Source organism: Danio rerio, chromosome 13 (genome assembly GCF_052040795.2).
Source record: "Danio rerio strain M-AB ecotype USA chromosome 13, GRCz13ab, whole genome shotgun sequence".
Classification (NCBI taxonomy): Eukaryota; Metazoa; Chordata; class Actinopteri; order Cypriniformes; family Danionidae; genus Danio; species Danio rerio.
The window spans coordinates 17,508,959-17,535,335 of record NC_141033.1 but is presented as its reverse complement, the minus strand read 5'-3'; the positions used below and the strand labels follow the sequence as shown (position 1 = coordinate 17,535,335).

Sequence of the window (26,377 nt, the reverse complement as noted above, 5' to 3'; positions counted from 1 at the left end):
TATTATACAGAACCACTCATTAAAATAAAAAGTGTAAATAAACAGCAAAAAATCCTAGAAAGTTTTTCTATAGTAAGTTAAAAAATGGTTCTGTAACCATACCCATTGCTTATATCTGAAACTGTATTTATGTACAACAATAATGCACTGTGAGGACCTTGCTCAAAATTTTTCTTCCGACGATCACTCCTACTTTTCTATTTTACAAAAGAAAGTCATACAGTTTAGAAAAGCCATCAGGGTGACTAAAGGACCTTTTTATTTTTACATTAGATAAGACAGATGGATAAGGCTGATAAGTAGTGCGTTTCCAATTTCACAGCCAACAGGCTAATTATAAGTGGAATAGGTTGATTATTAGGTTTAAAACCTGTCAGGCCCACATTACAAAAATTGTTATTAAAAATGGAAAATGTATCCTGATGAAATGCAATTTACCCGTATATGCCCAGTCAAGCATCTTTTAACTAGTCATCCTTGGTCTAAACGTCAGTAAGCCTACTTTGGTTTCCACAAAGAGACAACAACACAGAATGCAGTGATTAATTCAAAGTCTTTTTTTTGCATTTCATGTAGTTTTGCCTTTCTCTCGTTCAGTTCTCCTTGTCTGTCCAGTAAGTGTCCTCCATGTGTTGTGCAGTGTTACTCTCGCCATCAGAAGTGTAATGGTGAAGTTCCTTCGATACCATTCCCTGAAATGCAAAAGGGTTAGAAATGAATAACACAGCACCTACAAGACCTGAGGAAGAATAGATGGGGTGAGATGGGAAAAAAGGAGAAACAGAGAAAAGAAAGAATAAAAAAAATCTTGGGTTTCGGTTCTCAACTGGCTGAAAGAGGCAACAATTTGGTGCGAGACCTATGGAGGAAGCCAATTCGACTATTATGATAGAATTTTTATTTTGTGTGATCTGTCCATTTAAAAAGTATCAGTTATTATACTATATTTCCCAAAAATAAGTAATGGTATTTAAATATATTATTTTATGTTCAAAGCTCTGTAGGTTTTATTGTGGAGGCAAAACATACAGTACAAAACAATTGATAGATAAAAGTCTAATGTGCCATTATTGATACTGAAATTATCCTATTAAAAAAACCAATGATGCATGAATGTTCTCACGCAGGTTGTTTGCATCTCGTTTATGTACACTATGAACAGCAGCTACGCCTATCATTCTCTTTATTCTCTATTTCCACCTAAGGATACTCATCCCAAGGCTTTCAGAAATGCAGTGCCACTGATGTGATCCAAGACCCGTTACGAGAGGATCCCAAGGATCCCATATTCCTGGACCAGTCCGTATCTTGAGCAGCCGCTGTGGTGGTCATGGAGGAGTGGAGAGCATGAGACTGATTCCTGTGATGCTCCAGGGATAGACGAGTCTCGCCGACGTCCAGCTTTTCCAGCCTCCAGTGCCTAGACTGAAGCTCTGCACAAGACGTTTGGCCATAGGAGAAATGGTCGTGCCCAACTGAGCCTTGTTTCTCTCTAAGTTTTTTTAATTCTTCACTTCAAGTTTTTTCCTCGCCGCTGTCGCCACTGGCTTGCATGGTTCGGGACCTGTAGAGCTGCGCATTGATGGATTTGCTCTTCAGTGTTTGGACTCTCAGCAGTGAATATTAAACCACACTGAACTGAGCTAAACTGTTAAACTCTGAAAACTGAAATTACACCGTTTCAATTTCCTATAATCTTCTATGTAAAGCTGCTTTAACACATTCTACATTGTAAAAGCGCTATAGAAATAAAGTAAATTAAATTGAAATAAACAGACCACATGTAATTACACTAGCCCAGGACCTCCACAATCAGCATTTTACTCCTAGATTGTCTGAGACCAGCAACCAGGGGTCCGTTCTTCGTACGTGGATTACTCAGTTAGCTAGATTTGTATATTGACGATTTGACACGATCCAGGATCGTTCCGTTCTTCAAAGCTGATCCGAGAGTTGTTGTCATAGCAACAGTTCTGCTAGCTTAAACCTGATCGGGAGCAGGTTCAGTTTATATAAACAGGATTAGATCGGCTCAGTTCAAGCAAAGATAATAGAGAAAGTATGTACCGAACTCTGATATTTTCTTACAATAGTAGTTATATACACTTGGGAAAATAGTAACTATTTTATATATATATATATATATATATATATATATATATATATATATATATATATATATATATATATATATATATATATATATATATATATATATATAAATAAAGTTATAGTTATTAATAAAATAAATAACGTTAAACATATTAATAAAACTTATGCAATCTGCACTCTCGAAATGAAAGTACAAAGACTGCCACCTGCTGGTGCAAAGAGAAAACATATGAACTTTTTAGATCGCTTTAGTACAATTTGTGTATAATACAAATGCACAATGTGTGACTTTTAAAATAAATAAATTATACATAAATGCAGTCATAAACATGTTTTGACAGTTAATATGCCAGTGATTATGCTTAACAAAAGTTGCAGACGCCTTTACCAATATCAAAATGCTTTTGAAAACATCCAGTTATTCCATACAGCGATTTAAAAAATGGCTATTATAATAAAGAAAATATTTTCTAAATGTAGAACTAAATACACTGATATGCATTGAAATACATGATGAATACTCTTGACACATGAAAGAGTAAAGCCTGCAGCTCACAACAAATGTGGAAGGTTATTGCGTATCATATTTAACAAGCCGTTTACTGCTAATTTGATGTAATTTTGCTCACATGGATAATTGAATATTTATCAGATGATGTCATCACGCTGCTGTGCCGTCAGCCAATCGTTGCACTGCTGATCATGATTTCGAGGATCGATAGATCTGTCCTTCACAACACACGCAGCGATCTCAAATCAGTTCATCTAGACATTCTAATCTGATTCGCGAACTTGTTTGAAGAACCAAATTAGCGAGAGATCAGTTATCAAGATTAAAAGATCCAGGATCTGCCAAATCATCTTAGATCATTTAAGCGAGGTACGAAGAATGGACCCCTGCACAGCTGCTGCAACAATAGGTTTGCATAACAAAAAAAAAATATGTCTAAGGGAACCTCATCTGCATGCTTATGTCCTCATCTGGGTTTGGACCTGACTGCAGTTTGTCAGTAGCTATGTTTCCATCCACCTATTTTTATGCACACTTTGGTACGTGCAAAAAAACATATGTGCATAACTGAGCAGGATAAACATTTTATTCAATGAGAAAAAAAGTGCATAAACTACGATAGAAACACTTTTAGCGAACAAATTCCAGTATGCATATTAAAAAAAATTCATGTGATTTTGTTATAAGAGATCATGTGATGATAAAAATGTGTGTGAATGGACAAACCAGCAGGCTGAGTACACTGTAAAACATCAGAAATGTTGTTTTGGTAATCCTAGAACAGCTTAACCATTTCAGTATTAATGTTATCATATTATTAGTTACCTCCAGAATTGTCAATAGCATCTGTGTGACGTGTCACACAACTTCAAACACCATCGTGTTCATAGCGTGTCGGCGCAAGTAATTTTTTAAATAAAAAATGGATTCATGTAGCTTCTCCTACCACAGCAAATTCTGTTATATTTGATATTTGGTGCCAGTTAAATATTTTTGTTCACTTAGACTCACTGGTTTGAAATGGTGATTTCTTCGCAACTCTTTTATTACAATATTCCAGTTTTGGCATAGATTTAATTTGTATCTTTTGATGGAAAAATAGCTATTGAAACTAACTTAAGTAGGCAAATGCCCACATTCGATGACAACTGGCACTTTGGAGAGGTGTTCTCTTCACAGATGAATCCCGTATTTCACTGTACAGGGCTGATGGCAGACAGTGTGTATCGCATCATGTGGGTGAGTGGTTTCTTGATGTTACCACTGTGAATCGAGTGGCCAATTTTGGTGGTAGGGTTATGGTATATGTTTATGTTTATACACAATAAACAGAGCTGCATGAATGCACAGAGATACCCCAACCCAACTAGATCCTAAGATCTTTTGCTGTGGTATTCATGGAAGCTGAAAACATACCAGTTCTTGCATGGCCAGTATACTTACTGAACATATTACTCATGTTACATGTTACAAATGTTTGGGATGCTCTGGATCGACATATTTGATAGCGTGTTCCTGTTACTCCGAATATCCAGCATAATAAATGGTCTCATTTTACAATGGACCTTTGTTGTAGACAGCCTAAGGCACACCTGTGCAATGAACATGCTGTCTAATCCAGAAGTTTTCAAACTGTGGGGGTAAATTAATGATGAGGTAATTAAGTAAATTATGATGAGGATTTTTGCGTGTTCACTAGAGTGAATCTGATTAATGTTAGCTCCTCCACATCTAACTATCAGGCATCTGTAAAGTTAATGCGTTCAAGTAAAATATACACTAATAAAATGGACCAGGTGCTTTTTAAAATAAATGACAGTGAATGAAAGTAAAACCGACAAAAAAGTGCCCTTCAAATCAGGATGCCCATCTGAATCTTTCATGTACTTTGAAGACACTACGGACTATGTTTACATGGACATCAGTAATCTAGTTATTTGCCTTAATAGACAATAATACAATTAAGTTGTTTACGTGAAGTGCTTTCGAATGTTGCATGCCAAGGCTATCCACATTTCCTGCAGAGTTTCATGTAACTTTGGGTGCCTTTCGGCAGTTTAACTTTCACTCATGAACATTTCATTCATGCCCCCATAACCAACTGGGGTATTGAATGGAAATAAGTAGCAAGTACTTGTGGAAGAGTGGTGTTTTAATGGAATTTAATATCACCTAATGGAAAGAAAAAAAAAATCCGCATTTCGTGATGTGTGTGTCTGCGGCCCTTTACTGACAGCCACGTGTGTGGATCCTTTCGGAAAATATGTTGAAAAGTCCTACATGACTGTAATACTTTGATTTCAATGTTTACTTTAAAAGTGCCACTAATATATGCATACTAAATTCCATTTCTGTTTAGTTCAGTTATGAGTATAATGGGATTAAGGTATTTAAAAAAAAAAAAAAAAAAAAAAAAAAACGCTGTTTACATGGTAGACTCTTAATCAAAGTATTGTACCAATTATATTAAAATCTATTAAAATATTAGTGACCCATGTGTACTGTACGTACTCTATGTTCGACTCAACTACACTGTCAGGGCTCAGCGAACTTGGCTTTGTGAAGCAGCATTTTCTGCATGTATGTACATCAAAAGCAAGTATGCTATGGCTCACACTTATTAACAGTGGAAAATGATTTATGGTTAGTCATGTCAGGAATCCAACTATGTTGTTCTCACAGAAACAGGCTCAGCCATCACACCGCTTAGCTATATAGGTATGCTATATATTTATGTTTAAATGTATTTAATGCTATGCACTTAAAAAGCAGAAAGTAAAATGAGAATGATGTGAGTGAAATTAACTAACCTAAAAGGTTAAAAAACCCCTGGTCTAATCAACATCTTAATATGCAATAGCTGTGAGGTGGATAGATTATCTTGCCAAAAGAAAATTGCACACCAACACATATTTAGACAAATTACAACATCTGAGACAGTCTTTTGTGGACATAGAAAAATGAATTTACATTTAATTTACATTTGCTTTTTCAATTTGTGTAGCTGAATACTGATAGACTTAGAAATGAAATAAGCAATGCTTTGTTCTGTTTTTTTCTATCTATTTTCTATTGCAAAAGCTGACTTTGAGATAAAAATATATAGTATTTTTATAACAAAAACGTCTAAACTAAAATAAAAATAAAAAGGTTTTAAATCCCACCTGTTGTAATTGGCATGCCTTGTAATGTTTTTGTCCAAGAAGTGTTTGTAGAACACTGCCATTTCCTCACTGCTTAAAGTCCTTTTCCTTCCTGGAGAAACAATAAATGACACCATACAGTTTATAACCACATATAATTTAGCAAGGCTGTCATGAAGCAACAATATTTTTCTTTGAAAACTTGAAAAATGTAATACACTGCAGTTTGTGTTCATGTTTAGACAGCTCACCATCATCATCTCTCTCTGACAACCCTTTTGCTGACAGCTGTGATTGTATGTATTCTTCTTTTTCCTGAAAGAATAATAAACATGAATGGGTCAATATAGTATTAAAAAGCCCCCCAAAACTCAAATTGTCTGTAGTAGCAACTGATTGTAATAACTGCATGTAATGTAAAAAAACTGAACAATGCAATAAGTACTACATCATATTTGTTATAAACAGTTTTCCTTAGAATTTATTCAAATCTTAAATGTAATGACACATTTTCACAATCAAATTGTAGGGTTATATATGAAAAATTAGCTTGTTTTGCAATAATGATAATGTGTGTTTACACACACACACACACACACACACACACACACATTGAATATCTGTCTTATAAAGAAAGAGCACATACAGTAACTCTTTGACTGCATACTTATGTGCTCTTTCTTTATAAGAGATCACAGTGAAATGCCATTGGGTTTCTAGAGAAAGCTAGATAATGTAATGTTTTTCAGACAGAAATAATTAGTTTAACAGTATTAAGATGTGTGAAATTAAAGCAGGAATTAAAATTGGGGCAGGAAAATAAGCTATGCAAAAGTTTGGGCACCCTCTCTGTTGTGTGGATTAAAACCTGTAGTCACTTGATGCTAATTGATTACAACATAAAATTCACTGAACCTTAACAATCCTAACATGGGTAGAAGCTAGGGTTGGGCGATGTTGACCAATTTGGCATCGTACGATATCTAATGTGAAACATCGTGATGGATGATGGCATCGTCGTCGTAGGCGAGGGGGTGGGGGTCGTTGTTTAATATTAATTAATTCATAACGAATTAATTAATTGTAGCCTACCATTTTCACTACCGGACTCACATGGTCTTTGCTTTACCCATAACCAAACCATAAAGGTTACAAGTTACCACCTGTCAATCACTTTTTTTTCCGCAGACGCTAGCAGAATTTTAATAATTGTTATTATAATACGAGATCAATATTTTATTAATTTTGAAAAAAATGTTATGCAATGAACATTACAACTATGATGTAATCATTTTTACATTGTGCACAACTTTTACATTACATGTAGTTATTAAATTGTGAGTTGCTACAGTATCTATGACAGTGTTTCCCAACTCTATTCCTGGAGGCTCACCAACAGTACATATTTTGGATGTCTCCCTTATCTAACCCAATGATTTTAGATTTTGGAGTCTCTTCTAATGTTCTGCTCAGTTGATTCAGGTGCTTAATGATCTTTCTTTCAGGCCCAGACGGCAGGTCTCTAATATACATTGAAGACAGTAACTTTCGGTTGTCAATAGTTTTTGTCAAGTTTAAAAGAGGTGTTTGTGCATGAAACATTCGCATTAAGATGCATGTATGTGAGAAACTGGGCTAAAGCACTCACTTCTCAGCTCAGTTACAGATCCCATGCGAGTGGCTGGGTTTATTTTATTTATTCTTTTTTTTTATAATACAAAATATTAATAAAACAGAACGACATAAAACTTTACAAATTACGTATTATCTGTTGTGGGCTCAACACAATAGTTTCATATTAGATCTAGATAAAATAGCTAGCCAGGCTAATAAATAAAGCAATAAAAGAAATAGCAAAATCGGATATAAATAAAATAATTATATAAATACCCAATATAAAACAAAACAAATTTTATAACGTTTTAGGCCACAAACAACTGAGAAGTTTCAAAATATAATGTATAAAGTATTCGGCTAATACGACTAATCAAATTGTGTCAACGCAGCATTCTTTGGTAATTCCATACAAGACGAGCCTAAAAACCATAATTGGCATATCATCACTCTGTCTCCTCTCCACCAATCAGCTGGTGTGTGGCGTGCGGTCTGGCGCAAAATGGCTGCAGTCGCGTTCTCAAAAAGGAATTATTGTTATTACTAATAAAAGAGTGAAACCATCAACAACTACCTTTTTTTCTGTCATTCAGTCCTGCACTGCTCCCAATGTATTGGGGAAAAACTGTATAAAACATGTCCTATGTCCTCAAACAAATGTTTATGTTTGTATATGATTTGGTAAATTTCAATAAATTAACATTTAAATGTAAAAATGTATTAGGATAGTGAACTATAATTTAATATTTAAACTGTAATTATTTTGCTTTGCTGGGGAGAATCAGAAATTGGGAATATGCTGTTCTGAAATATTTAACACTACTTTTACCAAATGTATGGTACTCTTTTTCCCTTAAAACGGATGCATTTATTGTGGATAGCTGTGATGTGAGCACATCAATATATAGCCTACAGAGCTCGGGAATCTACATAATGGCAAGTTGTGGTCGGCCATGTTTGTGAACAAATGCAGGAGCGCTTAATGTAAACCAATGGAAATCACAAAAGAAAAAGCTGAATAGTAATATCTTTTGAAAAAACATCTCACAAACACACAGAATAAAATGGACTAACATGTATATAGATTTATAAATACTCTTTGTGTGTCAAAGTAGCTGATAATATGCATTTCATAAGGTTCTTGGTCAAGCAGTAAAGTGCAATTGGAAAAGCAGAGCACAGATGCAAAGGGTGCAGATCAAGTAAATTAGTTATCCTTAAAATGTGTTTACCCGTAACTGACTGGAAATCAATGAGCCACCACAAGAAAACATTTACACAGATATTTCTTCATTACTTGTAGTATGAGCACTTACAGTTTATTGTTGATGAGTATATATGATACAAAAATCAATAAAGATCAATGGGAATTAGCCTCCTTTTTTCTAAACAACTAGAATGCATTGCTCTGTTACGAGATATTCTCTTTCTCTAAGGCCTATTTTTTAAAGACAAACCCACTCTTAAAGATTTCACTTTTTTAAGATAAATGAATAATATGCAACATCCTTACATTATCTTCTTAAATAAATAGGAATTTACTTATCAAGTGTCATAACCTAGCCAAGGGAAAAAATTTTGATGTTTTAAGGCTTTCCGGAGCGTTTGGTCGGTAAGTTTGACAGCATCTACTAAAATTAGGATGTTTTAAAATAAGTTTTATAAAACGCTATTAACAAAAAAAAATTCATGGATTTATATAATGAGTGGTGCCTTGGGTCATCCCATTCGTTAGTGGTGAGACCACTCGATGGACAATGCCAACAGTCTGTCGGCAAGTAAACAAATATAATGAATGAAAATACATAGGCCTATGTGTAAAGACATATGATTTAATGCTGTACAGTAACATTTGTTTTCTTCTGTTTTCTCTAGTGGTGTAACGGTTCAAAAATCTCACGGTTGGGATCACACTACGGTTTTTGAGTCAAGAATCTGACCATTTTCTGGATAGGCAAAAAAAGGAGGAGACTGATGTCATTTGCAAAAACCATTGGTTTTAACAAACATAACTAAAAATCTAACATCTTGTACAACATATCATATTTATTTTCAATAAATGATTCAACAATTCAAATATAAAACTTTATGTTTTATTATAGGTGGATCATTTTTGAAAACCTATTCAGTGACATAATTTTGATGGTTTTTTGTCACCTCTGTTGGTTAATGTAATGTAATGTGCATTTATATATCGCATTTATCGTGTATAGCCATACACTCAATGCACTTCACAATCATTTGAAGAGTCTCTCCTCAATACCACCATTGTGCAGCATCCACTTGGATGATGCAACGGCAGCCGCAGGACAACAGAGCCAGTGCGCTCACCACACAACAGCTATAGGTGGAGTGGAGAGACAGTGATAGAGCCAATTCAGTGGATGAGGAGGATTGGGAGGCCATGACGGTTAAGGGCCGAGAGGCAACTTAGCCAGGACACCGGGGAGATAACCCTACAATTTCGAGAAGTGTCAAGGGATTTTTAATGACCACAGAGAGTCAGGACCTCGGTTTATAGTCTCATGCAAAAGAGGGTTAAACAATGTAATTGTGATAACATTCACCAACATCAAGTTTATTGGTCAAGTCCCATCAAACTGTGATTTTAATCTTTACCATAAACAACAGTGTATATATCTAAACTATAAACTGTTATCCCAGTACTTCTGTGTCATTTAACTGTTTTTAACTAACTGAAAAAGTCTAAAAACTGACTCTCTCTCGCTAAACACAGATTTAAATGCAGTGCTTCAAAGGATTAATAAACATATGCAAATCATTATCATTTATCATTCAGGTTTGAATTGAGATCACAATCTTTTAATGTTTTATAGTGCAGCTTGTGTAGTAGTTGTGATCCATACAGATCACGGATCAACCATTGCCTCTATTTAGATAATTTTGTGATGATGCGATGGTGCACTTTATCTGCATAATTCTGATTTGACTTTTTTCTACCCACTGAACTGGGTGGATTGTATGAGGTTTGAATCGGGGACATTCTGAAGGCGTTGATTGCGGGATGTGATGCGAGCTCTTGGCCTCACAGAGGAAACGAGACATGATTTTGGCCTTACTGCTTAAATACATTGTATTGGCACCACCGGGCCCATTAGCCGCGTTTCCACTATCGCGCCTAAAGCGAGCGAGCCAGGGCGAGCCAAGGCCAGTGGCGTTTCCACTGTCACTTCCGGGGCCTAATCGGGCCAAAGCGGGGCTTTCTTGGGGCCAGCGGCCGGCCTTTTTCGGCCCGCCGAATACCTTGGGCCAAGGAGGGCCAGCTGGGGCTTCGGGGCGGAGTGAAAGGAGAGGCGGGCAGTTTTCTGATCGCACATGAGTACATGCGCCAAAGAAATAAGGGAAAGAAAACATCTAGCCTTATAGTCTGGGGTCTTTTTGCGTATGATCACCCTTATGTTTCCCTTTTAAATGTAAGGCTGCTGCATAAAATAATAAAGTAGTTTTAATTTATAGTGACGTTTTTTGCTGCGTCCTCCTTTATGTTTCAATAACGCATAATAATCTTTACACCATATTAAAGACACAGCAGACAGTAAAGGTTTTCGAGAGTTTTTGTCAAATTTAAAATGTTTGTTTGTGCGCGTTTAGATGCCTGTATGTGTGTGTGAGACCGGGCTAAAGCGCTCCTTCACAGCTCTGTTATGCCGCGAGCGGCTTTTTCTTTCTTTATTTTGGTGATAATACACAATATAAATACAACAGAAGGAAAACTTAACAAAGTACGTGCCCACTTTCGTAGACTTTAAACAATATAGTGTCATATCTTGATAAAATAGCCTAAGCTTTAATGAAATATAATTTAAAGAATTACAAATAAATATGAAATCACATTAAATAAATAAACCAATATAAAATAAACAAAAGCTAGCTATTTGTAGGTAGCATATATACAATACATAAATCGAACCGTTTTAAAGCCACATATATAACTTTCATTTTACAAAGACCTGTCTGAAAAAAAAAGATTTTCGATATTTTATAAAAACAATTAACACCGGAGAAGGTTTGAAATATTATTTATAAAGTATTTGGATACGATGATATTAATCAAATCGCGCAAACAGAGCATTATTTGGGGGAGTGAAAGCAGAATCTAGCCTATACCTTTTTTCTGTCACCCAGTCCTGCGCAGCACTCGCTGCTTTAAACGCATATGGGGGAAAGTCCAAACACAAAATGTGTTCTATAAACTCAAACAACTGTTTATGTTTTTATATGACGTGGTTAAATTTATAAATGAAACTTTAAATGAAGAGCTTTAGTGAATAGCTGCCGAGCGCAACAAATATGGCTATATTTTTTAAGGCTACTCGCTCTTATGCTGAAACACTTAACACGACTTCTATCAAAACGAGGATGTTATAAAAATACATGCAATATCGAGCTATAAAGGAGAATTTCTGTGGCTTTATATTATGGATGTGTGCGCTCTCTGTGATGGGTCCCTGCGTTCGGCGAGAGCAGTCGATGCACAATGCCAGTTGGTCGGCGAGTAAACAAATGTAATGAATGGAAATACACAGGTCTGTGCGTATAGACATTTCATGTACTGCTGTACAGTAACGTGTCATTTGTTTGTTTCGGTTGTCTTCATTTTAATGGTTTCGTTTCGTGATAATTCTATTGTGTGCTTTATCTGAAGTGGGCGGGTTGTGTGACGTTTGATTCGGGGACGTTCTGTGGGCGGTGTTTGCGTGACGCGCTGTGAGCTTTTAGCCCGTCAGTGGAAACGCAACATGATTTCGGCCTCATTTCCCAACCTCGCGGGCTATTGGCCCGCCCCGGCCCGATTAAAGCCCTGGCTCGCACTGGCCCGATAGTGGAAATGCGGCTAATGAAAGCCCTGGCACGCACTGACCCAAGAGTGATTATCCTTAGTGGTGTAAAGTAACAAATTACAAATACTCAGATTACTGCAATTGAGTTGTTTTCTCAGAAACTCGAATTTACTAAGTAGTTTTAAAATGTGTACTTTTACCTCTCTTGAGTACATTTTAGTGCTGTATGGGTACTATTACTCCACTATTTTCCTTCAACCAGCAGTCACTACTTTATTATTTCCGGTCTATGGAGATTAGAATAATCAACCTGCGACTCTAATCAAACCGCACATAGAAAGTAAATTGCATCATACCGAACAATCCTTAGACGTGCAGCAAACTGGAAGCATTAAAAGTGTCCAAAAAGATACTTTACACGCAATGACCCAGAGAAAGTTTAAACTGCATGTAACTGATGGGAAGATGACAGATGTCGACTGTATGATGACTGAAATGGCCTTAAACAATAAATAAATGCACTACAGAATGTTACGTTTACACACGCATTACATGTAAACGCATCAACCTTTCCCAGCGTAATACTCACTACTCTTGAGTACTTTTAAACGGGCTTTTTACTCTTACTTTAAGTTAAATTTACAACAGGTACTTTAATTTTACTTGCACTACATTTTTAGCCAAGTAATGGTGCTTTGACTTGAGTATGACTTTTACAGTACTCTGTCCACCACTGATCAAACTCTCAGTAAGTGTTAATGTCAAGCCCTGATAATAAATAATACATAAATAAAAATATTTGAATGCATGACCTCTGCGGTCTTCCATAGCAAACATCTAAAAATAAAACATTTATGACACAAATCTGCCCTCTAACGGTGATAATGGTAAACAAACGTTGTGTAGGATCATAATAGTTACAACCAAACCTAGTCCTTCCTGTAGTTTAAACCTTGCATGGCACACATATGATTTATACCTTATTAAATGTGAAGTTCTGGTTGGTCCAGAACTCATGGTTCCAGTCCTCAGTTTCCTGTCTCAGATGCCTTAACTCCCTCTCCAGAGGAGTCTCATTCTCTGGGATGTGATATATGATCAGCCTGAGGTTTGACAGTCGGTCTGGTGGACCAATCCAATCATATTTAGATGAGGCAGCAGGACAGAATCCAGACCTCTACATACAAAGTCATGCAGATTAGAACAATTTGACATGCCAAGAAATCACACACACACACACACACACACACAATAATAACAATAAATACAAATAATATTCTATTCAATCTGGTACAATGAACTATTTTACATATAATAAGTTTGGACATCTGATAGCACGTCTGATAAAAAGTTTACATAAATAAAATAATCACCCTCTGGGCCTCTGGTATATTGATAGTCTGTTTGGACATCTGATAACACGTCTGATAAAATGTTTACATAAATAAAACAATCACCCTCTGGTATATTGATAGTCTGTTAAATTAGCAAAGTATTAAAACAATTCAATCTACAATATCAAATTTTACATTCACAGTAGACATAGACAAAACATTCACGTGCTGAGTTGTAAAGCTGCTTTGAAACAAATGATTAACTTTGCTATGGAAATCCGACCTACTTAAAATATATAAAAGTATTATTATTATTATTATTGGGAGTGATATCAAGGTAATAAGCAACAAACCTCTGCTTGTTTGGCATGTTTTGGTGCTTGGCTTGTGCTTTCCCGATGACCTCGACAAGGGCTCCTCAACGAGAAATTAGTATTTGTATAACACGGACGCAAAGATCTAAATATTAAATAACGAGCTGTTTCTACATTCATTATTAACTCGTCGACCTTGACCAAATATAATAAATGCGATGTCCCTAATCTGTACAGCGCCGATATGTCAGTGCATTTTTAACATGGTGGATGTTTTTAAATTAAAAGTCTCTTACAGCACTAATGTTTTAACACTTCGTACTAATAGAGGATATGCAACTATTTTCTGAGGGTAAAAAACTAATAAAATCTAAAAACAGTTTATATGAAGTACTTGACATTTTCTAATAAAACTAAAAACATTTGAGCGAAATTTACTACTTCCTCCACGTTTGAGTAAATTAAACTGAACAACCAAAACTTTCCATGGATTTCCATGGGTTTCAACGTTACCATAGAACCAACAAATGCCCAAATATTTCCAAGCATAATTTATTTATTTGTTTAAGATTGTGGTCTAAAGTGGGACGGGTTTGATTATATGTTTAAAATTCTGAAGATAGCTTTACTCAAAACAGGTTTCAACTCAAACAGATTTGTCGTTCATTTTCTTTTCAGTTTATAGTCCCTTTATTAATCTGGGGTCGCCACAGCGGAATGAATCGCCAACTAATCCAGCATATATTTTATGCATCAGATGCCCTTCCAGCCACAACCTAACACTGGGAAACACCCATACACTTCTGCATTTACACACATAGTGTACACTATGGCCAATTTACCTTGTTCAATTCACCTGTACTGCATGTCTTTGAACTGTGAGGAAACCGGAGCACCTGGAGGAAACCCACGTGAATATGGGGAGAACATGCAAACTGCACACACAAATGCCAACTGACTCAGCCGGGGCTAGAACCAGTGACCTTGCTGGGGGGCAATTGTGCTACCCACCGCACCACCGTGGTGCCACAATTTCCAAACAGTCCAAGCAGGTTTTTTTAAGCAAAATACTGCATAAAACTACTCAAATAATTGTCAACTGTTTCAAAATGATAAGAGCATTTTATGTCACTAATCATCCCTGTTTAAATAATTTTGGCAGTATTTCTACAGATATTACTCAACAATTTTTTTAACGATAATAATAAGAATAATTGTTTTATTTTTTTTATTAATTTTTTTAGTTTGTTCGTTTTGTAATTAATTAAATTTTTTTGTGTTGGCGTATTAGAATGATTCCTGAAGAATTATGTGATATAGATGGCTGCTGCAAGTTAACAATCCTAAATTGCATGTATTTGAATAATGTTCAGCATGGTGGCACAGTGGTTAGCACAATCGACTTCCAGCAAGAAGGTCGCTGGTTCAAGCCCCGGATGGGTTAGTTGGCTTTTCCGTGTGGAGTTTGCATGCTCTCCCTGTGTTTGCGTGGGTTTCCTCCGGGTGCTCCGGTTTCCCCTATAAGTCCAAAGGCATGCAGTATAGGTGAACTGGGTAAGCTAAATTGCCCGTAGTGTATGTGTAAATGAGTGTGTATGGATGTTTGATGGGTTGTAGTTGGAAGTCCACCCACTGCGTAAAACCTATGATGGATAAGTTGGCGGTTCATTAGGCTGTGGCGACCCCAAATTAATAATGGGACTAAGTTGAAAAGAAAATGAATGAATGAATAAATGATCAAATAAAATAATTTTTTTTATTGTTTTATTTTGCTGTTCGTTTAATAAATGCGTTTAAAATATATATGATCAACCCCAAACTTTTGAATGTTACTGTGTATGTATAATTGCTCTAAATCCCATTTTTATTAATCATCCATTTCTCTTCCAACTTCAGTTTTGGACATCCAACATCCAACGCAATCAAACTCTTCGCTCGTTCTTGTTGGCCAGCAGGTTTATGTCATTAGACATGTATGCCCTGTGGCTGTAAAAGAATATTGCGTTGTGCTGAATCTGTAAACACAGGCTCACCAATGGCTGTACGCTGGTTATGCAGGTAGGAACCCTTTGAACGTCATGTTTCACAAGAAATGTGTTCATATAAATATCTATTCGATTTAAACAAAACTTTGCCTCGCAGTTCCGTGAGCTTATAATGAGAGCTGATCAGTGTCTTTGTGTGATTTAAACAGACATAACAGAAGCCAGGTAAACAGTAGGATAATTTCATCCGATGTATGCCGTTTCAAATAGTTTAACGCAGCTCAGATGTTACGTTTACAGCAAATTCGTTGACGTTTTTGTGCATAAACGATGCAACCACTTTATATTGAGAAAGGGAGTTCACATTTGACTTCCTCGCTTAAATGTTTTTATTAAAAGTACTAAGGCAGGCGAGCCAGTATGTTTTGCGTTAACGCGAGTCAGGTTGTGGAGTGATTGACTTGTTTACTATTTGGGCACATTTGGTTAAAGAGAATACTGTACAGCGACAGGGATCCCTCCTGATGCGAGGAATGGTCTCCCCAGTGTGTTGTACCTAGGGTGAACGAATCTTTTAAGTGAACGAATCAGTCTCGTTCGTTACCTTCCATTCTCTGCCACTGACTCTTTTTTTAGTTTACTGAAGTCTGAAAATGTGCGTATATTTAAATGTAACATATCTTTGAAAAACTGAAATGTCCTAATTTTTTATGTAAATTAATTTAAATGTAACTTGTTCAGTCCCTTTAATGTCAGGTGAGCTGTCATTGGCTGTTACTGTTTTTAATCATTCATAAGTAGGGCTCGGGGGGCTGCACGGTGGCGCAGTGGATGGCACGATCACCACACAGCAAGGTTGAGTGGAGTTGGCATGTTCTCGTTTTGCCGTGGGTTTCCTCTGGGCCCAAAGACATGCATGCACTATAGGTGAATTGGGAAGGCTAAGTTGTCCATAGTGTATGTGAGTGAATGAGAGTGTATGGATTATTCTCAGCGGCTGGAAGGACATCTGCTGCGTAGAACATATCCTGGATAAGTTGGCGATTCATTCCACAGTGCTGAACCCAGATTAATAAAGGGACTAAGCTAAAAAGAAAATGAATAAATGAAGTAGGGCCGATAAATAGTATTATATTGAATCGTGATAAAAATTTATGTCAGTATCAATGATAAGCTCTGGACTTTTTTACTCTATATTGATCTAAGACCCAATAACACAGCAGAAATATGCAACAATGGGAATCTAAAAGTGTGTTGATATTAGAGATGTACAAAATATTCGGCCACTGAAAATGTATCAGCTGAAAATATTATGCACTTTAATGGACCCTCTAATTTTTGTGGCATCAGTCATTGTTGCGGTGCTCTTTAAGTTTGGAAGCATTAACTACTTATATCAAAATATATATTGTTATCGTTCAATATGGAAAATATTTATTGAGACTGCAGTTTTGCCATATCGCCCTGCCCTATTCAAGGCCATGAGGTCTGTTCACACCAAGGACTATAACGAAATACTTTTTTTTCCTTTTTATAACCCGTATATAAGTCCAAATTTACAAGTGACTGCTTTTTACAGTGTTGGAGAGGGAGATTAAAATGTCCATTGATGTAATGTCAAAGTTTAAAAATAGTATAGCATTCACCTATGATTAGGCCCAAACAAAATCTGCAGACCTCTTTTGCTATTTCTGCGCAGAATTTTGTAAAAAATCTGTAGATTTATGCTGAATAATTTTGGGAGTTTTCTAATAAAAACAATAATAATTTTTTTACTTTTGTTTTAATGTTTACAATACAAGTCCAATTAGATCCACTTATTTGGTAAACTAAGCAAGTCTCTCATATAATATATCTACTAAAGACTTTTGTAAAATATTATTTCACAAACTATTGTAAATAAATCAAATGAACATTTTCATATTCATCAATATATTACTGAAATTAATATAAAAACTTATTAATTTAAAACAAATATAAATTTGCACGCATTTAGACAGATAACTAAATAGACTCAATGATAGGCTAAATAGCTGCGCAAATTTGCAGATTTCTGCGTGCGCAGATTCCGTGTGGCAATCTATACCAGGCGTGCCCAAACTTTTTATTATAAAGGCCAAAAACCAAACTTGATTGAGGCTAGTTGGCTGAATGTAAATATAGTTATCAAGAGTAATTTCCTAATTTATATATTAATATGTAAAAATGATTACAAAACATCTTTATATGAACTAATATTGTATTTTATACATTGTATAATGAAGTTATTATAGTAATAACACAAAAATCTCATTTATAGCAGAATTACGCAAGTTTTGCCTTAATTTTCTCACAGATGACGACATTATTTACATTTTTAAAAATCTGATTCATTTACATTTTATTTAAGCATTTAATTTCAATTTGCTTTTTTGTAGCTCAGCAATAAAACAAAAGAGATTACATAAAAAAGGTTACGTTAAATAAAAAAATTATGATCTCTGTGTTAAAGGCATTTGCCCCAACTCTCTTCATCATTGTCACTCTCCTCTCTGATGGAATGGTGGACCAAATCAAAGCTTACAGTGGGCCAGGCACGTGCACATATAGGACTCAACCTGTGCAGTGCACATGCCCTTTTTAGTCTTGGATAGAAAGTGCCTTTCCAAAACCATCTAAAGTGCATGCACGCAACAACAAGATGTAATTCTAGTGTTTTTATTTGATTTAATTATAGATGGTTATAGCTGTAGCTTTCTATTGTTTTGTAATTCGGAACAATTATTATAACTTTACAATTATTTTTAATAATAAACATGTTAATGTGGATTTTACTGTAATTGTTTTTTTAATTATTAATTGTCATTATAGTTTATAGTTACCCTTTTTAACATGAACAGGAACTTACTATATCATTGCCAGTGTTTTAGTCTCGATGAGTTTAGGAATGACACTTGAGTAACAAATTTATTTATCAAACAGATACTGTTTGAAATTCTATGGCTTAAAAAGTGGTCAGTAGGCTATGGACGTAAAATAAATGTATAGATCTCCCATGTTGTAATTTGTAGGGAAACACTGCAAATTGTTTAAAACAAGATGTATAGGCAAACAAACTTTTAAAAAAAAGAAACCACATATTGTGATCGTAAGGGATTCAATCGACTCATCACCTGCCGGTGTTCCGGAGAATTCAGTTCCCCCTGTTCCCCCCCTTCACAGCGCATGCGCTAATTCTCAGTAATGACGTCATGCTTTCCCTTCGCTAGTGAATCAATTCGTGTTGGTTTTAAAAATAAAATAAACAAAAATCGTGTTGGTTTTGCTGTATTAACAAGCCCAATGTTGGTTGCATTAAACATTTTTATTATATTTTGAAATTGTAATTTTTGCATGCACTCATTAATTATTTTGTTGTTAATGTGTGCGTGATGTGCGTGTTTTCTCGTGTTTCTTTCAAACAAGCATTGTCTTTCAAATAAGCCTTGTCGAGAAAAATAGCACTGCAAAATTAGTGTCTCTTGTTTTAGGTAAGTCCCGATGATGCTTGTAATGTTTAAAAATTGCATAGACTGTTAATGGAAACATTTGTCTCTTATCTGCATATGAAAACACACGAGAACAGATTTTCTGTAAGCAAGGGAAGTTTCCTGAATTAAAAAAACAAAACAAAACAACAATACAATGACGTCTTTTTAATCTAATAATTGTCTCCAACAGTTTTCATCTGCAGAAAGGGCATAAACAACAATTATAGATACAGCACAGAATACAATTAAAAGATAGGCTCAACATTTTTTGAAAACTTTTTTACTATCTATAAAGGGGTGTTACCATTGAAAAGGCATGGGAATTTTTTTTACATGGCCCAAAGAAGTGTTAACTCCTATATATTGCCTTTTGTGGATTAGAAAGGCACTACAGTGATGCTGGTGACATTTTTTAATGGTATAATTATGTCTAAACTCTTATATGTTCAGAAAAGTGTATTTACAGTGATTTATGTTATTTTTGTGGACTACACAATGACCATATGCATTCACCTGCTTGGGTAAATGAGTACTTTTTATTTTTAACAATTTTTGTACCTTTTGTTTCTTGTTAAATTGACAAAAGCTGTTAAACATTATTTTAATGTTTGAGGCAATTGTGAGTAATTACCCTGCATGATCTTTCAGATTGCCTGTGATTGATGTGGTTATCACCAGTCATGTGTTGGCAGAATACGGCTGTGCGATATTGAAAAAACAAAATAAAACTAATATTGCAATATTTTGTTGTTTTGCCTTATATATATTGTGATATAAAAACTATTACACCAGATTGGTTAAATAGCTCTGTTAGAAAATAATTCATTATTTTACATTGATTGGCATGATTTTGTAGGGGACTGATTGAATCATGCATAAAACAATTTACAAGCATAGATAAACAGGGCAACGACAAAACTGCTGAGATAAACAGTGTTTTATGTTTGTTTGTTTTTTATTTTTATTTTTTTGTTTTTTTTTTGGAGCATTCAGTACAGAAATCGAATAATCAAATGTAAATTAACACGTCTTCTTTATATAAAAAAACAAGTACAATTAATATTTGTTTAAGATTTAAAAGTTATAATTTCTTGTGCCTGAATGTATTAAACTCTTTGAAATCACATGCAAATGATATTTTTTTTTATTTAATTTTGGTTCTGCATCTGCAGCTACTCCACAAATCACATGTACTCTGAACTCCTGTGCTGTTCAACATTGCAGATGTGACTACTGCAGATGGGCACATGGCAATATTAATGCTGATAAGATATATTGTACAGCCTATAATGAAGAATATTATTGCTTAGCTTGCTTTAAACACTTGAAAACGTGCACGTATTTTTGGTTGGTTCGTTTGAAAAGATTTTAGCTTTTTTTTGCTAGTTTATATATATATATATATATATATATATATATATATATATATATATATGTGTGTGTGTGTGTGTGTGTGATAAGCATAGGGTTGTTCAAATAGTAAACTCATTTAATGTATCATCCTTTTAATTTAGGCCTACTTATTTTTTTTTTAAGGTGTAACAAAATTGTTAGATTTAAATCTGATGTTAAAAAGGCATTGTATATTGTGTTTTCCAATCCTCAGAAGGTAACACTTTCCTCTGCTTCGGGAAAATCCGTACTCCTGTTTTTTTAATGTAAAGTCACTTTCTGAAGATACATGACAAGTTACGTAAATATGTATTTTAAAACAACACAAGTATCACTGTGATTTATCTGAAATAAAACACACTATAATTTGTGCAGTGTAGTATGGTTTATTTTTTTCGACAAGGCAACTGTTTGAAAGAAACAAGCGCGTGCTAAAAACAGGAACAATACAATAGACACGGGTGTCCATGCAAATAATTACAACATTTTATAAACTCTGTGATGAAATAAACACCGGGCTTACGAAAATACATCAAAACAACCATGAACTGCGAAGCGAATTTTTGACGTCATGATTTGTGTACATGGAATCAGCCGTAAAGTTGCGCATGCGCTGTGAATGGGGGAACAGGGGAACTGAATTCTCCGGAACACCGGCGTAACAACGCAACTGCACAGACTGTTACTGAATGAATCTTTTACTGAACTGATTCAAAAGAGTCACTAGACCACTGGCGCTGATCGAGGAAGGGAAGGGAAGGGAAGGGGAGGGGCAGGAATGCGGTCCACGCCGATGTAATGCTTCAACTGATCTGAATGCCTGTTTGCCTTTGCCAGTATCACTGCAACTCTGCGATCCAGAAATTACTGGAGTGTTGTGCCGTGCAAAACATTTTACTCGCGTGGCTGATGGAAAAGGAGCCCCTTAAACATGTGCGCGAACGTTTTCGGCGCGTTGAAGAGGTGAGAAATATGCTGCGCATCCCAGGAGGTGGTGAGATATGCTGGGTATGGCTGGCTGGTGTTCAGAAGCCATAAAAACGTCATTCTGCGATGTTTTCATTCATGTGCATCTATTACTGAACAATCGTTATGGTGAGGCATGGACAGGCTTGTGTTAGATTCTCCCTCTGCTGGATTGATTCTATAGTTCATGTCAAAGATGGAGCCGTACGGTCTTGGGGGACCAAATGTAGTCATTTTGGAATCAGCCGTTGCAAAGCATATTTAGTCATGTTATGTCTTCTGAATCATGTATCTAAGAACTATAAGACAGCTTAATGATTGCATATATGATGATGGTCAGATGTGTGTTCAGCTAACATGTACAGGGCAGCTTTTTTAACTGAGCATGCCAGTAACATCAGCATCATGAGCTGTGTACAGTTCCACAATCCAGGGCAGGTGAAACCAAAAACACAGCACATTGCCATCAGTGTTTCAACAGACACTCAATGTAAATTCAAACACAAAGTATGACAAATGCAGATTTTCTTGAAAACTACTCAAAGATCAGTGATCACTAACAGGTGGTCGAGACCCAGAAGCATCCCATTTGGATCCGTACATGCAGCCTATAGAGGTCTGCGCAGGTCTGTTACTTCAGTCCTGCTCCCCCTGGGCGTTACTTCGCACCCAATCACTCCCACTATTTGTTAGCTCTGTTTACCCCCTATATGCTAAGAAAATCTTTCTCCCGACCGACTGTTCAAACTGATTTAAGACTAGAGATTAGCTAAATGCTCACTCTTTGCTTAAATGTTTGCATTCTGTGCAGTTTCATTTACCACAGTCCTGCTGATAACCGAGCTCTCTGGAATGAATGTTAATAAAATTGCATGTTGCTTGGTAATGCAAGCTTAATGTAAACAAGAAATCAATTCTTTAAAAGGGCTCAAATATTAGGATGTGTTGACATAATTACTAGCTGCATAATTGGTTGCGGCTTTTGAGTCATGACGTAAAACAGAACAAGGTCAATTTAAAGGTGTGATAAGTGATCTGCCTAAATGCTACAGGCTAGCATAATATCTTTAAAACGCAATACCTCCCCTGCCATATAAAGCCACGCCTCCTGAAATCATGAACACGCACACTAAAGATGACAGTAGACAACCAACTAGATCATGTCATTCGCCTGTTATACTTTATAATACTACAATTCTGAATAAAAAACTGTATTAAATCTAACATGTTTTCAGTTGTGTAGCAAGCAAAACTTGTCATAATGTGCAATATTCATGCATGCAAGGTCTCACTCATGCACTTTGCCCTAAAGCCACTACGGTTGTCGTTGGCCAGCGGCGTGCAGGAATTACACTTATTACCAAGACATACTTGTTATTTCAGACCGAATATTCGAAGTAGCATAGTAAACCATATAGAGAGCGCATCGCAGGCTGTCATTGTTAAAAAAAAAAAACCACTGTGAATGTAAAATCAACTTCCTCAGTAAAGCAGGCTAGGCAGAATAGCGCTATTTACTTATATTTTGTTGTTAAACTTAATAAAAATCAACATTATCGATTCTGTAGAATGGTACCTTATAAAACTGAAAATAGCCACATTATTCTTTCGCTGGAAGATTTCAGTGGCTGAACAACACTTTTGTGCATATAACCCAAACATAAAACAACAAAATCTACATAAGTTTTGCATGACTAAAATTGTTTTAAAATATAACATTACCTGTCTAAAAATACTTCAGCCATGGTGTCATCCTTCATCCAGCGTGCTAAAGTAACTCAAATATTGATTCAGGATTTTCAAAAGTTTTGATTTAGCAATTAGCATTTGTTTTTACTGCTCTCTCTCTCTCTCTCTCTCTCTCTCTCTCTCTCTTGTGTGCAGGTAAACGCGGAAAAAAAATGATGGATCTGTGTGAATGGCTTCCCAGATGTACAAATCTACATTTGTTGACAGACAGTTTGGGCTATCAGAATTATGGGAATTGTCTGCCTGACAATTTTTTAATTGGATGAACATTTTTTAGACTTATGCCTTACCCAGTATATAAAAATACATATAAATACATTTATATAATTTACTTTAATCATTACTATTGGAATGTGCAGAGATTTTCAACCAGCACAACAAAAATGTTTCTGAAAACAATCCCCTTTAAACTTTTTATTCCTTTATTATATTTTCTTAAGCATTTTATATGAACATAAAAATTTCAAAATTGTCTTATTTTTTTTAAATTATTTGAACAAATCAAATTAAATCAATTAAAGAGCAAATCAAACAAGGTTTGCTTTATAGATTTCTCGGTAGTGTAACAGTATTAAGACACAAAAATGTAATAATCAAATATAAAATAACTCTTTAAAGTCTTCATTGGGTAAATGATGTTTTACAATTAATCTGTTGTTTTAGTATGCCCAAGTTATTTGTTTCTGAAATGTTTCATCATACCAAAAATTTTCTCAGTTTCTGTTTTAACGCTTAAGTGAGATAAGTGTGGTGCTAATCAACAAGAGAAGGTACAAATAAATGGTCAGTGCAGCATACCAATCCAGCGGTACAAAAGTTTATGGCTGGTAATTACCGCTGATTTCAATTAAAGTGAAAACCATGATATTCAAAAAAATGCATAAAAGGCTTAAAACAAGAAAAAAAATATGTGCTTAAATAGAAGACAGATTAGAAGTTAATTACGTCAAGCAAACAGATCTGATCTTTAAGATGTGCCATTATCTACCTCTTTAAAGACCCATTGCCTACTGCAGTAAAAATTGAAAAAACAACGTATATGTCTGAGAATGCTTAGCAATGCCCTTGTCCCACGGCTGAACTTCAGCTTTGCAAGACATCCTCACCTGTATAGTGAAAAGTTGATTGCTGGCACAAGGTCAGCCAACTAGGTAAGAGAATAGAAGTAGTTAATCAGGCTCCTCACCCTTCCAACTAGTTGCACATTATTTCTACAACCCCAAATCAGAAAAAGTTGGGACAGTATGGAAAACGCAAATTAAAAAAAAAGAAAGTAGTGGTTTTAAATTTACATTGCAGACAATATAAACACAAAATTTTTAATTCTCTGTCAACTTCATTTCATTTGTAAATATGCATCCTTTTCTGTGATTCATACATGCAACACACTCCAAAACAAATTGGGACAGGAGCAATGTAGGGATAGCAAACACTATTGATTCTATGATGCAGCTGTATGTAGAAAATGACAAAAAACAAGGCTGTGAAAATTTTGGAAAGCCTGGTTATCAGTGGCACTGGTAAATGCTGCCAGCAGCTTATCACTTGTGCTCACATTTTTGCACGCTTAATGCTTTGACAGACATATTTAATGCTGAAAGATCGCCTACTTGTTCAGATTAATGTTTATGAGATTATTTTTTTTCCTTGGTGTGAAACTTGCATTTTACATCTGTAAATGTTAAAAGTCATGAAAATATTTGCTGTCAGAGGTGCTTGAGCCTTCATATACTTTTTGCTAAAATATTTATTGTTGGACATATATTTGTTTGTATGATAGTAGGTTTAGAATATAATGCTACAATGATAGAATGGCATGTGACTTTTAACCCGTTATTGATGCAGACTTGATTAGTCACTCTATTGGTTTTGTTTTTGCATCATTTAATTGGACAAAATTGGCCAGGATGTTGTATACATCTTATTTACATATAAAACATACTTGCATACCGGCACATAAATTAAACATACCTTTATCTTCTGCTAAAGGCCCATTTCCCATTGCAGTCACGTTTGAAAAACAACGTATATGTCTGAGACTGATGGGCTATGCCCTTGTCCTACGGCTGAACTTCCAGTGGTTTTGCAAGACGTTCTCACCTGTATAGTGAAAATATTCGGGTGATGCAAAAGGTCAGCCAACTAGGTAAGAGAGTAGAGGGAGTTGATCAGGCTCCTCACCCTCCCAACTAGTTGCACATTATTTCTACAACCCTAAATCAGAAAAAGTTGGGACAGTATGGAAAATACAACCGGAAAAAAAACAAAACAAAAAAATCATGCTCTGTCAACTTAATTTAATTTGTAAATATACATCCTTTTTTGTCCTTTAGACCTGCAAATCATTCCAAAACAAATTGGGACAGGAGCAATTTAGGCATAGGAAGCACCATTGATTCTATGAAGCTGCTGTATGTAAAACATGACAAAAAAACAGGGCTGTAAAAATGTTTGTAAAGCCTAATTATTAGTGGCACTGGTAACTGCTGCCAGCAGCTTATCACTTGGGCTCACATTTGTGCACACTCAATGCTTTGACAGATACATGTGCTGCTAAAAGATCACCTACTTGTGCAGATTAATGTTTTTGAAATGAGTTTTTTGCTTAGTGTGAAACTTCCATTCTCATCTCATTTTTGTCTGCTTTTCCGGGGCCGGGTCATGGGGCAGCAGTCTTAGGACAGAACCCCAGATTTCCCTCTACCTCTCACACACTTTCTCCAGCTCCTCCGGGGGGATCCTGAGGCATTCCCAGGCCAGCTGAGAGACATAGTCCCACCCTCCTGGGTCTTCCCCGAGACCTCCTCTCTGTGGGAAACGCTTGGAACACCTCCCTAGGTTGGTGTCCAGGCAGCATCTGAAACAGATGCTTGAGCAACCTCAGCTAACTTCTCTTGATGTGGAGAAGCAGTGTCTCTACTCTGAGTGAAAGAGCTCCTCACCCTA

At 35.7% G+C, this 26,377-nt stretch overlaps 4 protein-coding genes across 8 annotated transcripts in view; 2 read left to right on the top strand and 2 right to left on the bottom strand.

The window, feature by feature from the left end:
- The window catches only part of LOC147841024 (uncharacterized), a 485,466-nt gene that overhangs the window by 222,643 nt on the left and 236,446 nt on the right, over positions 1 to 26,377 (bottom strand). The window lies entirely within an intron of this gene.
- The window catches only part of LOC147834160 (uncharacterized), a 439,063-nt gene that overhangs the window by 199,109 nt on the left and 213,577 nt on the right, over positions 1 to 26,377 (top strand). The gene's annotated exons all lie outside the window — the stretch shown is intronic.
- coa8 (cytochrome c oxidase assembly factor 8) lies at positions 238 to 14,310 on the bottom strand. The gene is made up of 5 exons (NM_001145619.1): positions 13,870 to 14,310; positions 13,162 to 13,359; positions 6,018 to 6,081; positions 5,788 to 5,878; positions 238 to 692 (listed from the first exon to the last, which is right to left on the bottom strand). The coding sequence occupies exons 1-5, from the start codon at positions 14,008 to 14,010 to the stop codon at positions 569 to 571; spliced, it is 618 nt and encodes a 205-aa protein (NP_001139091.1). The 5' UTR covers positions 14,011 to 14,310; the 3' UTR covers positions 238 to 568.
- The window catches only part of bag5 (BAG cochaperone 5), a 42,225-nt gene continuing 31,656 nt past the window's right edge, over positions 15,809 to 26,377 (top strand). The window contains 1 exon segment of one of the 5 annotated variants that reach the window (NM_001431071.1): positions 15,809 to 15,888. In NM_001431071.1, the coding sequence (NP_001418000.1) occupies positions 15,866 to 15,888 (23 nt within the window). In that variant the 5' untranslated portion in view covers positions 15,809 to 15,865. 5 annotated transcript variants of the gene reach the window in all.

Excerpts from the sequence above, each read along its gene's own strand:
- coa8 (NM_001145619.1), bottom strand. The coding sequence starts at position 14,010 with ATGAATGTAGAAACAGCTCGTTATTTAATATTTAGATCTTTGCGTCCG. Across the intron at positions 5,879-6,017 it reads GTCAGAGAGAGATGATGATG|GAAGGAAAAGGACTTTAAGC; the intron begins GTGAGCTGTCTA and ends TTGTTTCTCCAG. Across the intron at positions 693-5,787 it reads AGGCATGCCAATTACAACAG|GGAATGGTATCGAAGGAACT; the intron begins GTGGGATTTAAA and ends TTTGCATTTCAG.